This window comes from Cryptosporidium bovis, assembly GCF_009768925.1.
Source record: "Cryptosporidium bovis isolate 45015 chromosome Unknown contig_11, whole genome shotgun sequence".
Classification (NCBI taxonomy): Eukaryota; Apicomplexa; class Conoidasida; order Eucoccidiorida; family Cryptosporidiidae; genus Cryptosporidium; species Cryptosporidium bovis.
In genome coordinates this window covers 147926-162133 of record NW_027125037.1, presented here as the reverse complement: position 1 = coordinate 162133, position 14208 = coordinate 147926, and the positions used below count along the sequence as shown (strand labels likewise).

General features: G+C 31.9%; 6 protein-coding genes across 6 annotated transcripts; 2 read left to right on the top strand and 4 right to left on the bottom strand.

The window, feature by feature from the left end:
- Nucleotides 1-664: 664 nt before the first annotated feature.
- Nucleotides 665-1102, top strand: FG379_000449 (uncharacterized protein; the record flags this gene model as incomplete). Its single annotated transcript, XM_067325860.1, has 1 exon — nucleotides 665-1102. One exon carries the CDS (start codon nucleotides 665-667, stop codon nucleotides 1100-1102), a length of 438 nt encoding a protein of 145 aa, XP_067182701.1.
- A 94-nt stretch (nucleotides 1103-1196) lies between these two features.
- FG379_000448 (uncharacterized protein) lies at nucleotides 1197-2102 on the bottom strand (the record flags this gene model as incomplete). Its single annotated transcript, XM_067325859.1, has 1 exon — nucleotides 1197-2102. The coding sequence occupies one exon, from the start codon at nucleotides 2100-2102 to the stop codon at nucleotides 1197-1199; it is 906 nt and encodes a 301-aa protein (XP_067182700.1).
- Nucleotides 2103-2419: 317 nt separating this feature from the next.
- Nucleotides 2420-4459, bottom strand: FG379_000447 (HEC protein; the record flags this gene model as incomplete). The annotated part of the gene is made up of 1 exon (XM_067325858.1): nucleotides 2420-4459. One exon carries the CDS (start codon nucleotides 4457-4459, stop codon nucleotides 2420-2422), a length of 2040 nt encoding a protein of 679 aa, XP_067182699.1.
- Nucleotides 4460-5115: 656 nt separating this feature from the next.
- FG379_000445 (formin-like family) lies at nucleotides 5116-10065 on the bottom strand (the record flags this gene model as incomplete). Its single annotated transcript, XM_067325856.1, has 1 exon — nucleotides 5116-10065. The coding sequence occupies one exon, from the start codon at nucleotides 10063-10065 to the stop codon at nucleotides 5116-5118; it is 4950 nt and encodes a 1649-aa protein (XP_067182697.1).
- Nucleotides 10066-10998: 933 nt separating this feature from the next.
- FG379_000444 (uncharacterized protein) lies at nucleotides 10999-12292 on the bottom strand (the record flags this gene model as incomplete). Its single annotated transcript, XM_067325855.1, has 7 exons — nucleotides 10999-11095; nucleotides 11219-11269; nucleotides 11337-11428; nucleotides 11538-11693; nucleotides 11759-11812; nucleotides 11927-11965; nucleotides 12275-12292. The coding sequence occupies 7 exons, from the start codon at nucleotides 12290-12292 to the stop codon at nucleotides 10999-11001; spliced, it is 507 nt and encodes a 168-aa protein (XP_067182696.1).
- Nucleotides 12293-12962: 670 nt separating this feature from the next.
- Nucleotides 12963-14060, top strand: FG379_000443 (myosin light chain; the record flags this gene model as incomplete). The annotated part of the gene is made up of 1 exon (XM_067325854.1): nucleotides 12963-14060. The coding sequence occupies one exon, from the start codon at nucleotides 12963-12965 to the stop codon at nucleotides 14058-14060; it is 1098 nt and encodes a 365-aa protein (XP_067182695.1).
- Between the last annotated feature and the right edge of the window lie 148 nt (nucleotides 14061-14208).

Below are 14208 nucleotides of genomic sequence, written 5' to 3'. Positions count from 1 at the left end.
AGAAAATAGCTATAATCGTACAGGGAATAATATTGTAAAAGCAAGAACTACAGTTGAACTAAAAGAGTAAATTTACATGCAATATTCATGTATTTGCAAAAAGAGAAAATGTACTGTGCAATATGAAATTTCTAATGTGATCAATTGATACAAACGTTTTTTTTAATTATTACAAGTTACATAGACATTACTACTAAATAGTTATTATTAGGCGCCAAACCGAATTATTTATTATAAATAATTATATATAAAGTTAATTTTTTCAAGAAGCGTTTCTAATATTATTTATACCATAATAAAAATAGTTATCTATTTATTAATAATATTTTTTAATCATTCCTTCGTTTCTATTTACTCGTTATTTTTATTGATTACGTCAACAAAGAATACATTTTGTGTCGTTTATTTCGTCATTTATTTATTTAAATTACGTGGGTAATGGAAGTTGTTTTAAAGAATAAATTGATGTGTATGAGTTGATTTATTGTTCGAATTAGAAATAAGTAATTAAGAGTAGTTAGTGTGATTTGAGAATCCTACTCTTTGATGACGATACAAACGGAATATTATCGTGAATGTTTGTGTTAAATGCAATAGTAGCAAATTCCACTCTTAACTTTATTTTGACAATAGTAATATTAATAATAGTGATTCAAATTATACAATGACAGATAAGAACTGGAATCGCATATTACTGGACATTTCTACAAATATAAGATCTTTGCATGATGGTGTAAATAGACTACCATTTTATTATAGAGAGAAACAGAAGTATTCAGAATACTTGGATGACATAGGAGCGCTTTGTGCCTGTATAAGAGTATTCCAAGATACAATGTCCCCTGCTTCTCAGCAATTGTCTTTACATCCATTTGAAAAAATATACAAAGACCCTGTATCAATGCCGGATTTACTTTCTACAAGCATATCAGATACAATGAAAAAAGAAATAAAGTTATCGGAGAAATACATTCAAGATAACGTCGATAAGAAACATTTTTCCGATTTGAACCAAGCGGAAATATGCGAAAGAATAAATGAATTTAACAATTGTATTATCAATATATCTCAATCTGTATCTGAATCAGATATATTCAAATAAAAGTAATGGATAACTTTTCGTTATATATCTGACTTAGAATACATAATTGAAACTAACGAATAAGTGCGAGTATACTTATTTGTTAATTCATTGCCTATTGTAGATTGAGTTTAACGATACCTCTCCCATTTTTATCTCTAGAGTCAGTGCCTCCATTATCTTTAATCCCTAAAATTTCCACCTTTTCTTCCTGAATGAAGTCAATATCATTGTTTTTATTATGTTCAGATAATTCTAACTTTTCCCCAGGTTTGAATGCAGGCATTCCTTTATATGGGCATCCATCACATCTAAAGGCATCACCTAGATAACAGTTTCCACAACTAGAACGAGCAATCCCCTTTTCCACTTTTTCTTGATATACTTTTCTTGCTTCTTCTACACCTATCTCCTTCTCCAATTCTGCTCTTCCACAATTGCAGTTGTTGCATGCTCTTTCTTTGCTTTTACAGCTCTCCCTTCCCTGTCCAAGTTGTTTGTAGTCCTTAATGTCAGGAATAGAATTTTCAAGATCTATATCATTTACTACTACTCTTCCCTCTCCAGGTTTCCAATTTGGTTTTTCACCTGATATTAATTGATATTTCATATTTAAATTTGAATTATTAATAACACGATCCCCCAATTTTTTTATTTTAATGAATCCTGAAAACAATAGATTTCTCTCCATGTTTTTCATTACCTCTACGTTTGCAGAATCCACTTGTGAAGAAACAACGTAAACTTTTATCACCGATCCATGATTAATTACATTATATAACTCTTTAAAGAAATCAAGTGATATTACATCCCCTTTAGAAACCAAATTTTCTGAAACCAAGAATCCTATAGAAATTATTTCACTAGATTTATTAAAAGCACCTACTTCAGAAATGTCTTCTAAAACAACATGTTGGACATCACCCCCTCCTAAATCATTCTTCACATATTCAACAACCTTTTGCACAAATGATTCATCAGAGCCAAATACTAACGACAATTTCAATTGTTTTCCACCCATATTATTTTTAAAGCATAAACTCAACAAGTTTATAACCATAGCAAAAGCTTGTTGGCGCCAATTACTTTTTAGCTAATACTAGTACGTTAATTCTGTGAACGCTAATTTAAAAGTTGACGAGACAAAAAACGTGGCAGTTTAAACGACTTAAGGGAACTGACAAGCGGACAGGCGAACAATTTAGTTGCATAATTCCATCATTGTACTCCTCACCTACCACACAGCAATATTTCATTTATAACTTGTCTTTGAAATTACTGTTAATCAAAAAAAGGAAAAAAGTAAAAAAAATGTTAATTAATATATATTAGACTATGCTACTTTCTTATCTGGTTAATTTCAACGAGTTTTGAATTATTTTTGAGCTTAGTCTGATTTTTCAGTTGTGCGATAGAACTTAACGTATTAGACAAATTATAAATGACAAATTCTTTCATCTTATATATTGACTCAGCATCAGATTGAATAACTTGTTTGCATTGCATTATTTCGTTTCTAGAGTAGTTTTCTTGAAGATTACTTTGTTGTTCCAATTGCAATATTCTGCTTTTTGCCTTTTCAAGTCTTTTAAGAGACTCATCTTTTTTTTGATCGAATTCCAATTTATAATTTTTAACTTTTTCCTGTATCTGCTCCAATTGCCTCATTTCCCTTTTATCACATAGATTAAGATCACTATCTAAATTTTTAATCTTCTTTTCAAGAGCATCACAAGCCTGTTTCTTTTGTATAATTGTGTCCTTAGTGCTTTTCATAATCTCACTAAATTGAACCTCTTGCGTTTTTAGTTTTCTTTTCCACATCTCGACTTCAACAATACACCTTTTACAACTGTGTTTCATATTACTCCAATTTTGACATATTATATCATCAACTGTTTGTATTTTATCTTGATCCTCAAGCGATTTTGAAATATTAATTGTTAATGGTTGGAGAAGAATAAACGATGGTACTTCGTTATTTCTTATTTCATTTGATGTTATATTCATTATCTCCTGATATAAGTTGTTCCAAATTCTGCTAATGTTATATATTTTGTTAGAATAATCTTCAATTTTAAGTTCAACTTCCCAGTTTTCTTTTTCGGTATTTTCCCTTTCTACTCTTAAATTGCGAATATTTTGTCTTTTAACCTTCATATCCTGGTAAACTCTAGATACATCTTCTCGTTGTATCCCCTGATTTGCAATCTTTTTCTGAAGTCTTTCTATTTCGTCTTCTACATCCCTAAGTTCGTTCCTTCTTATCTTTAAGATATTCTCCTTATCACTACACGAATTGTCCATTTGCCTAATGGAATTCTGAGACTGTCCTATTGCATGCTCCATTTTCAATATATCTTGTGATAGGGTATGATTTCTTTGAAGCAATAGCTCACCCTCCTGTAACTCGTGGTTGATTTTATGTATTTCCATATTCATTTGTTCCAATTCATGTTTTTTCTTCTCGTAAGCTTGTTGAGCTTGTTTTTTCCTTTCGCGACAATATGCTTCGAGGGTTTCATTAAGCAATCCTCCGTCATTCTGTCCATTTAAAAATAATTTATAACTTTCACTTAATCTTCTATTCAATGTTTGAGACAATAATTTTGAAGAGTCTAAATTGCTGTTCACTGTATCACTATTCTGAAACCCACTTTGATTCACTTGCTGGAATATATTTGATAATGTACTTGTTAATGTTATATCTCCTACGTAGCTATAATCACCATCCTTTGAATAATTTAAATGTGGGAATACAGCCTGTTCGTAATCTAACAATTCGCATAACCACGACATTGCTGTGATGTGCTGTGGCCATGTATTTGGTGCCCCCGGTGCAATTATTGTTGTTTTATTAATTGTGTTTGGGTATCCGATATCCTTAAAAAATCTTGGTATCTCCTCATCTGGCTTTGATATTTTTATTCTAGAGTCATATTGCGAAATTATGAACTGCAACACTTCCAAATACAATGCTCTTGTTGGACTATTTAATGTCTTGGGATTTATTTGGTTCGGATATCCTCTCTTGCTTAAAAAAGTTAGTATTGTCTTTAATCCCTCTTTTCTATTGTCAAAGGCACTTCTTCCTTTTGAAGATAATGTGGCAGACGTTAAATTACCTGTACCACTAATGTTTCCGGTAGATCCAAAGTAGCCTCCGCCTCTCTGCGAATTGCTACCTCTAGACGATGAATTAGTCCATATATTATTACTTCCCACATTATTTCCAGATCCTCCAATATTCCCACCCCCCCTTATTGACAAAGAAGATGTTGCAAAATGAGAAGGAGACTGAGTATTTTTGTATTTATTTTGATTTATCGAATAGTTTGTCATTGACAAATCTCTGTTATTTATGCCACCATCCACCATCCCTACTTCCAATAAACTAATTCTAAAATAAACAAACTAATTTTCTGTGAGTATTGTCGCGTTTATTCCTCTATCAGATACTATTTCACACTTCTTCATACATACATATATAATTCTATTTATTATAAGAAAAAAAATCTTGTTTAGATACACAAATAAAATTTTGCCTTCAACTTTAATTTTCAATATTAAATTATGTGGTCAGTAACACCCGCCTTTTAATATACTATTAGTGGGGTACAACATGTGATTGCATAAAAATGCAAGTAACTATATGAAATTATTTTAAAAATGAATGTGCGGCAAATTTGAAGGTATTTTAAAATTATAGTTGAAAATAAATTCTTCTCTGTATACAGTACACACGATATAATATTTCATTTTGTTTCTGTTTATTTTGGTTCAACAGGCATTCTCAAATGTGAAATTAGGAAAAAAACAAACAGATTTAAAAAAATATTAATTAATTGTATTATAGTGTTATACAAACAATAAACTAAAATTCCATATGAAACAACTAGTACATAGCCGTATTTTTAAAATAAAGAGCTGAAATGTGAATAGTATCCATTTTTAATATAATTCAAATACTAAAATCATAATTAAATAATCCATAATTAGTTATTGTTGCTTTATTTCTCATTTACTTGTTTATTTTACCATAAATCGACATCAATTCCTAAATCAGTAAGTGCAATATTCGTATCATTCGACTGCTCAACTACTTCTTGGAGGAATAGTGGTGTTTGTACATTTTCTTGGTCACTAGCGAACCAGCTTGCCATTTCATCTAATTTACTAGTTTTAACAGCATTTGCCTTAGGAGCCATATTAACCGTCATTTTTTGTTTCTGTAATGTTGGTTTTGTTTCACTAACAGTTTTTTTAAGTTGTGTAACACTTTTCTTCTCTGAAAGTCTAATTTTAACAGTATTGGCAGCTTTTTCTTTCTTTGCAAGATTTTCCTGTTTTTGCTTAAGTCTTTTTTCTTCCTCCAATTTAGTCTTTCTTACATTCTCGACATTAGATATAAAGTTCCAAATAACACGGAAATAATCTGGCCAAACGATTCTTGAAATAGCGTTTTGTGGTTCACCTAAATAAAGAGCCATTTTTTCTAAGTTCTCCTTTACGGAACTCATTGTCGATACCAAATCTTCAACTTTTGGTTCTGCATCAGAAACAAAATCAGCTAATATTTTAGCAATAGGATCCTTTTCTCCCATAGGTCCTGCTCTTTCATTATTTTTTTGTGCAGTTTTCATTGTATCTGTAATTTTTTCAATAGAAGAATTTAGAGACTGTATTTCTCCCTCAATTACTCCCAAATCACATCTCATTGCATTTTCTACTAAAGCCAATGGCTCAGCTAGAGAAAGCAATTCTGGTTTGTCTCTCCATATTATTTCTGAAATATATTGTAACAATGTCTTCACTGGTTTAGTGGATGACCTAACTTCGCAAAGCTTCGACAAAGAACTCATTCTAAAGCCCTTTGCATTTCCTTTTTCTGTATTGATATTCAACATATTACCCACTGAAAGAATTATTGAAAACACTTTCTTTAATTTTATATTTGTTTTTATCTCGTTGCAAATAGATATTATCTCTAATAATGGTGTCGACAATTCCTTAAATGAATTTTCAAAAGATAATATAAACAATTGAGCATTTAATCTTGCCCCAAACATTGGTATTCCTATCATAGCAGCCACATATTGTTCTGGTTTATCCAATTGTGTAAGGTCACCACCAGCGTCTATATACTCTTTGACTATTGCAAATTCTTCTGGTGTAGGAATCATTAATAACAAAGCCTCAGTTGCTTCAACTGTTAATATCTTGCTATCCAGATCTAAAATGGCATCACGCAACTGTTGGAATGTATATGCATTGAACTTTGACAAAGCAATACTCATATTGTATGCCTTTTTTGAATCTGGTAATATTTGCATTACCTTTGGCTTCTTTGTAGTTTCTGCAGCCTTCTTTGGTTTTGCTGATTCCACACCAAAAATTTCTTCCAAATTGCCAAAATCTAGTTTAATTGTGTCTTTAATATCCCAAATGGTTCCTTGAATGTTTTCAACTTTATCCCAGTGTAACTTCTTTGTTTTAGACTCTGGCCCAGTTGCCTTAGAACCACCCTTTCCTCCGACTTTTAGTGTTGATTTTCCACTCTTTGGTGGACCCTTTCCACTTGGTGGACCTTTCCCACCAGGTGGTCCCTTTCCTTTACCAGGAGGTCCTTTTCCTTTACCAGGAGGGCCTTTTCCAGGACCGGATGGAGGTGCACCCTTTGCAGGTCCACTCTTTGGTGCAGTTTCCTTCGCTCCAGCATCAGATTTAGAGGACGTTGCTTTTGCAGCTTCTTCTGAATGAGAAGCCTTACCTATGACTCCTTCCATTTTCCCAATTCCCTCAAGTAAATTTGAGAGGCCTCCAGTCTTACCAGCTTTTCGAGACAAATCTGTTAGTCCGACGTAATAATTTCCATCAGTTGGTTTGTAATTTATCATTGAGCCTATTAATGCTCCTAACCCCCTTCCGGACAATAATTCAAGTACATTTTGAGAATCTGGAGCTGGCAAACTCCATTTCGAAGAAGCATTTAATGCAATTCTTGTAGAAGCACAAACAAAAGGATCCATATCTATTACATATGGAAGTTTCGTAATTACAAGACCATCTGAATCCAGAAATGAAATGCAAGGAAATTTTATTGAATCGATTTCCTCTACATCCGGTCTTGATCCTGTTATTTTAGATAATATATCATCCGGTGGTAATTTTTGTTCAAAACCAATAATATCCAGAGGAAAGCCTCTGGAGCCACCCATTAACATTTGTGGTATTAATTTTTGTGTTTTAGTTGATTCTGATTTTTTTTTGTTTCTTATTCTAACTAGGGGTATAATTGCGTTTGGAATCCATATTGGTTCCTTAAAGTAACCCTCTATTTCTTCCTTACCACTAAAGTCAACGAGCTTAAGATACATTGGAAGTCCCGTTTCCTCATCTGTTTCATTCTGAGCAATTAATTTACCATCTGGTGTTACGCAAGGCTCAGGAATATTCCACTTTGCGAGTAATACTTGTGCATCTTCGTTTATAATCATCACTACAGATTGATCACCTATTACCGGATAACCTCTCGTTAACTTTGGAATATTAATGATTGGGAGTTTTTTTCTCTCACTTTTTGCAAATGGAGGGAGAGACAACATTGTAGATACTGCTAAATGATCCGGTCCAGTTGCTCTTACTTTCAAGTGTGGAAGTATTGCAGTAGAACTTATAGTTAAGCTTTGAAATACTTCTCCATGGAGTGCTCTTATTCTAGAGGTGCAAATCATCTCGTTAGTTTGCGATGTCGTGAACTTTGTTTCTTTATTTAATCCTTTTGAATTTTTTGGATCAATCAAAAAAGTTTCTACTTGACGATACCTAAGCTGGTCTATGCTAGGACATATTGGGCTTGCTAAAATTGACGATTCCTCATACATCATTCTATTTATTTTACTCGATTTAGATAAAGATTCTTTAATTATCTCCCTAATATAGTTTTCTGCTGAGCTCTCCATTGATTCCTTTGACTCTAAACCTTTTCTTTGAATATCTTGAACAAATATAGAATCTGTGCAGTTTCTTATATTCTCAGTTAAATAAACTTGCGTGTCTGCATCCAATTGATTAATAAGCTCAAGTACAAAACGAGTGTCTGGATGTTCAAACCCTAATGTACTTTTTCTATATCTATAAACTTCATTGTATAGTTCAAGTGCATATCTGAAGTTACCTGCCTGGTGAAAAATACAACCTAGTGCCAAAATATTGTCTTGTACTAGAGGAAAATCTCTATTGTTGTATATTCTCATCAACATATCCAGTGCAATCATTATATATTGTACCCCTTCCCTGCAGTCTCCAAGCACTCTACAGACTAATCCTAAATTTGAGTAACAATCAGCTACTCTAGGATGTGGTGGATTCTTATTGTGATCTCCTAATATTGCCCTTCTTATCTCTAAACAATTCAAGATAAGTTCCTTACACTTTTCAAAGTTTTTAATTCTAAAATAATAACTTGCAACAGTCGAATATGCATCACTCATTACCAAATCTGACTGACCATAAACCTCACTCACTAATGTTAAGTATTTATCAAAATAAAAAGAAGCCGAAACATGGTCTCTATACAAACTGCACAAGTCAGCGGTAGTAAGTACCAAACTACATAAAACTGATGAATCACATGAAATTGTTGGACCCATTACAGTTGCACTTGCACTTACTCCACTTCCTGCTGATCCAGAAGGTGCCCCTGATCCATTATTATGTGGGTTTCCACTCATTGCTGCATTTTTGTTTACATTAGAATCACTTTTTGTTCCTATTTTCGAATCGTTCTTTTTATCAGCTACCGATAAAATTGTATTTTCAATTAACAATCTAAGTTCTTTTAAATAATGTTCTCCTTTCTTAAGTTCTCCCGTTAAACCACAACACTTTGCTAGTATTATCAACTCTATCACCATTATTCCTTCTAATGGATGACCCAGATATTTTGTTAAAAATGCTCTTGATATTTCATAGCAATGCAATGCACTTAACATTGATTCAGAGTATTGAGCCTTTAAAAACTTTTCCAATGCTGTAGTTCTTAGTCTTTGTATTATCCTCTGAATTTCGTGAACTTCCCCACCTCTAGACTCCTCTAATTTTTGGAGCAACAACAGCGAATCTGTCATAGCTCCGAATTTTTCATTTATCATTTGTGGCTTTGCACGTGCTGTTTGCCCGAATAATAGGTTATTCTTCTCTGTTGTTGTCAATGTAAAGTGTCTTGTTGCAAACTCTTCCTTAAATGTTTGAGTCAGTGCTGCCAGTGAATGTTCTGCCGTCTCTGTCAGTGCTGGATCCAACACACTTACATGTAAATTAAACATTCCATCCTCTCTCTTAGTCAATTTTGAGTTTTTACCCATTATTTCCTTTCTTGAGCTTTTTTCAGATGATGATCTATCCTGAAACAGAAGACGATTTATTGGACCAACTTCAAATGGAAGTGTAGACTCCACAAATGTATTTCTATTACTTATCACAGTATCACTACCACAATTTGAAAGATTATTCTTGTATAGTTTGTTTTCATCTCTCAATAATGTTGTCTTTATTGAACTTTTTGTTGCAGCATCTATTTTATCTTGAACTGAACTTTGAGATTGAATATGTGTTTTTGCTTTTGATATACTTTTTATAGTTGTTAACCCACCTTTAACATCTCCATCTTTCAGAACTGTTGAACTCGGAACTTTTGATTTCATCGGGGGACCCAATTTTGAATCTTTCAACTCCAAAGATGAACTCGACTTATTTAATACTGGCCCTACAGAAGAATTTGAAGGAGGAACTGAAGCTGAAACATCAGGAGAGTGAGTAGTAGGTGAAGGTAAAGGGTGAGAGGATGGTATAGACTTTGAAATCTCATTTTTCTTTACTGGCAGGCTTTTCTTGCCCCCTAATTTAGGTGGTCCAAGTGCTTTCTTAGACACACCTAAACCAGCTCCAGGAGGTGCTCCTTTCCCAGGAGTACCTTTATTCATTCTTTTAGTGTGCTTTAAAACTAGTTTTGTAACATGAAAATCAAATCCAACACTGATTTAGCCTCACTTCCGTTCTATTGAAAATTGTATTTATTTTCTCTATTTTTGATATATATTTATAAAACCAATCAATTACTGAGTTAGTTACTCGTTTCTATTTATAAATTAAACAAATGAATTTCTTGTTTGATGATTAAATTTAATTAAAACTTGCTGAACAAGAAAATTTGAAGTTTGTTTCTTAATTAGGTCAAATTGTGACTATTATTTCTTCATTTATTTATTGATTTACAAGCTATTTTATGGTTTATATTGTTATTTATATTATATAAAAATAAATAAAAAACTTAAAATTAAAAGATTCGAAAAAAAACAATGATATTATACCTTTATTTAAGTGTGTGTCTTGTTTAAATATTAAAACATGTGAATATTTACCTGTATAGTTATAAAATAATAAAGGAATAAGAATTTACAAATTTAACATTAAATTATCATGACTTATGACTTACATATATTTAATGTATATAACCATATAACTATTTTTCTTTTTTTATTATTTCAGCATTTTTTTTCAGATAATTTTAAAAGCAGTAAGCATTCTAGGACCCTCAAAATGCACCCTAAGGTCTGGGGGTAGCTGGTACATATAGAAAAAAATCACTTGATAAGCAAAAAAAATGCGAATTAATTATAATAAAAAAATGAAATTTAAGTAACTCATATCTTATAGGTTAATGCATAACTACAGCTGCTCATTTATCTACAACAGTAGTATGACTTCGTGTTGTTGGCTATTAATAATTTATGTAGATGTAATTTGTGTGACAGTAATTAATTCATAACTAAAAATGTATAACAAACAAATTTTTGGTAGGGTACTTAAGAGAGTTAAATGCATATTTTCACCTTTATAAATACAAAGAGGTTTCTCTATTCTTTTAAATTTAATCTTGCAAAATATAATATTGCATTAATTGCTGCACACATGCAAACTATTGAAATTAAATGTAAAATTAAAGGTGAGTTCCTGTAACTCTAAATTCAATCTAAATGTATAAATTATATTTTTGTTGTTTTTGAATTATGTGACTCTAATATTTTGAATAAAACGATTTAGTTAAATAAGGTAGATACTTATATAAAAACTTACTCTTTGAGAAACTGTTCATAGTTAAATCCACCATCACTGGATGGGAACTCTCTGTTTATTGGAAAAATGATAAAGATAGTTATTTTAATTCAACTCATTATAAATTTTAGTATCTCACCTTATAAGCATTTCAATTTCCTTTTCTGATAATACTTCACCTGAGTTTGTAAATAGCGATTTTAGTTGCTGGGAGGTTATTGAGCCAGAATTCTAAACAACGTTTATATTAATATAAGGTTAAAAAGTAATTGCCATGAAATTATTAACAATAACAAATAGTTAATAGCCAGTTGTACATAAAAGCGAAGTAGGAACTTACTTTTGAGTCATAAGATTTGAAAAATTGAACTAGATTATCATATGTATCCTCAGGATGCACAATTGAATCACAAAACCTAATAAATTTGGCCAAATCGCATTGTTGGCCAACTGTAGCCATAAATTGTTCTATTTCGGCTTCAGAAGGAGCTAGACCCTGTTCATTTAGAATTTAGTATGGTTAATTTTTGAGTGGAGACATTTTTTTCTTTTAAAACTAACCATTCTTCTGACTATCTCACCAACTTTAGATGTTTGTATTGTTGGTCCGTTTCCCTAATAAATAAGAAGTGTAATTATAAAGTGAAAAAATAAATAGTTGTTTAATTCATAGTTAGTAATGTGTTTTGAATCAATAATGTTTTAATTTTTTCTTAATATTAAACTTACAGCTGCATCTCTAAATGCAAATTCTATTTTATCTCTATTCTATTAAGCAAAAATAAGGGTTTGTTTTGCATGGGTTATCGATTTCACGTTTGTTTTAATAAATCAACATCAAATTAACAATTTAGTGTCAATGAAATAGTAAATCATTTAATTAAATTTTGATGAATATCAAGTACACACAGTATAACACCGTATTGTAATAACAGGCTTACAATTGTTAATAAAAAAATATTGAAATTATCCTGCTCTATTTTGTTTGTTACCATTGCACTCGTTTTACAAACTCGGATAGAAAAAACAAATCTGCGTTCTTATTCATATCCATCAAAACAAATAAGGCAAACTTACAACCTTTGTTGGGGCCATCTTGCATTTAATGCAATTATTGCAGTATTGCAATGTTTAAGAAAGTGTGTGATATGTAGATAAAATAATCAAAGAGTATTTATAAAACGCCACTCCTAATCTATTAGAGAAGAACAAATAATGCTCTGAAAGAGGGAATTAACCAATTTTATTATTGTAATTTAAAAACGTATAAAAATAAACACGGTTTACCGCCAATATAATCTTTAATTCCCTGTTTTACAAGTTCCAGGAAAAAAATTAAGAAGAAAAAAGCTAAGCATCACGAGTGTTTGTCTAATAATAGTCATAAAACAACTTATTTTTGGCGTTATTTTAATCATATGTTAATGGTGAAACCAACCATATCTTTTCTTTTTCGAGCAGTTGTTTTTCATTTCCAGATTATATTGTAAGAAACACAATCAGGCGGGCATTCCAGGCGGGCGCAGTTGCATGTTTAAATCTAAAAATATGGATTACGTTACCTGTTGCTCAGTTACGCCATGACAAGAGGGATAAAGCGAGGAATAAATGTATAAAAGTGCACTAGTACCTATTACAAACAGATATAAACAAATCAAGTATTGAATTTACGAGCATTTTTTTTGTTGAATAGAAAGAAGAAAAATTGCAAAAAGGGGTTTAAAGGCAACTTTAGAAGTAAGGAGTGAGATATAAACTAATAAAGATGCTATCATTATTGAACAGCACAGGGTGTTCAGGAGCATGCACTTCTGGTTGTGATGTGGTCTATAATGACTTCAAGAAGTCTGGAAGACTCGAATATGGTGTGTTTGTAGGGTATTATTCAGAAAGTGAGGAAAGTGATTATGACAGTGAATATTCTGAAAGCAATTTAGATGGTAAGAGTGATGAAATCAATAGTGTAAAAGATTCTGAGGCAATTGAGGAGGCTTTTGAGGAGGGGGAAGCAGATATAATAAGAGAGATGTTTAATGAAACTGCATCTGGTGGGAAATGTTCATTGGAAGAGGCAAACCACTTGGCGCACAGAATAGGTTTAGCACCATCTAAAGCAGATCTCGAGAAATTGAGACAAGAAGTGGGAGATAGTGTAACATTTGATGAATTTGAAAGATGGAGTACATCCATTATTCACCCAGAAGATCATCTTGATTACATGGTGTCGTACTTTAGGAAATTCGATTTGAATAAGAATGGTATGATCACAAGGAAACAGTTCATTTGGTTAACAAGCATTGGTGGTGAGGTATTAACTAGGGAAGAGGCGGAAGCAATATTAAATAAGCTATCACTAGGTGACAAATTTAACTACGAGGAAATGCTGAAAAAAGTACTAGAAATTGAATCTACAGACAAGAAAACGTTGAATATCACAAAAAAAGCGTCGGGGATAAACAAGATTAATTCAAATAAGGTGTTGGTTAGCCAAATATCGACTACTATCCGTGACTTGGCTGATAATGAATCATTCCTTCCGTCAATTGACCTCTTAGAAGCGCTAAAATCGACTTATGGAAACCAACTTACAATTGAAGCTGCAAATGAAGCGACTGAATGTTGTGAAAATCCAGAAGCAGCAAAACATTTATTATCCTTCTATTCTGAATGGGTTAAAAACAAAGGTATGGTTTCCAGAAGCGTAGTTAGAGATTTACTTATGGTTTGGAAAGCCAAGCTCGATCGTGTTAGTGCCGAAGCCTGGATTACAAGTTTAAGTGGCACTGATGAAATCATCAATATTCAAAAAGTACTCCGAAATGTCTGTAAGGATAATTCAATTAGTACATCCGATTTAAACTAATTTAAAAATTGTTCTATTTACTTATTAACTCTTATTACGTGTTATGTTTGTTAAAGGACGACACATAAGGCTTTTAATCATAAAAGACAAGATCAAACAAGCGAAATGTTGAAAAAATACACTAATTACATAAGAGTTAATATATTGA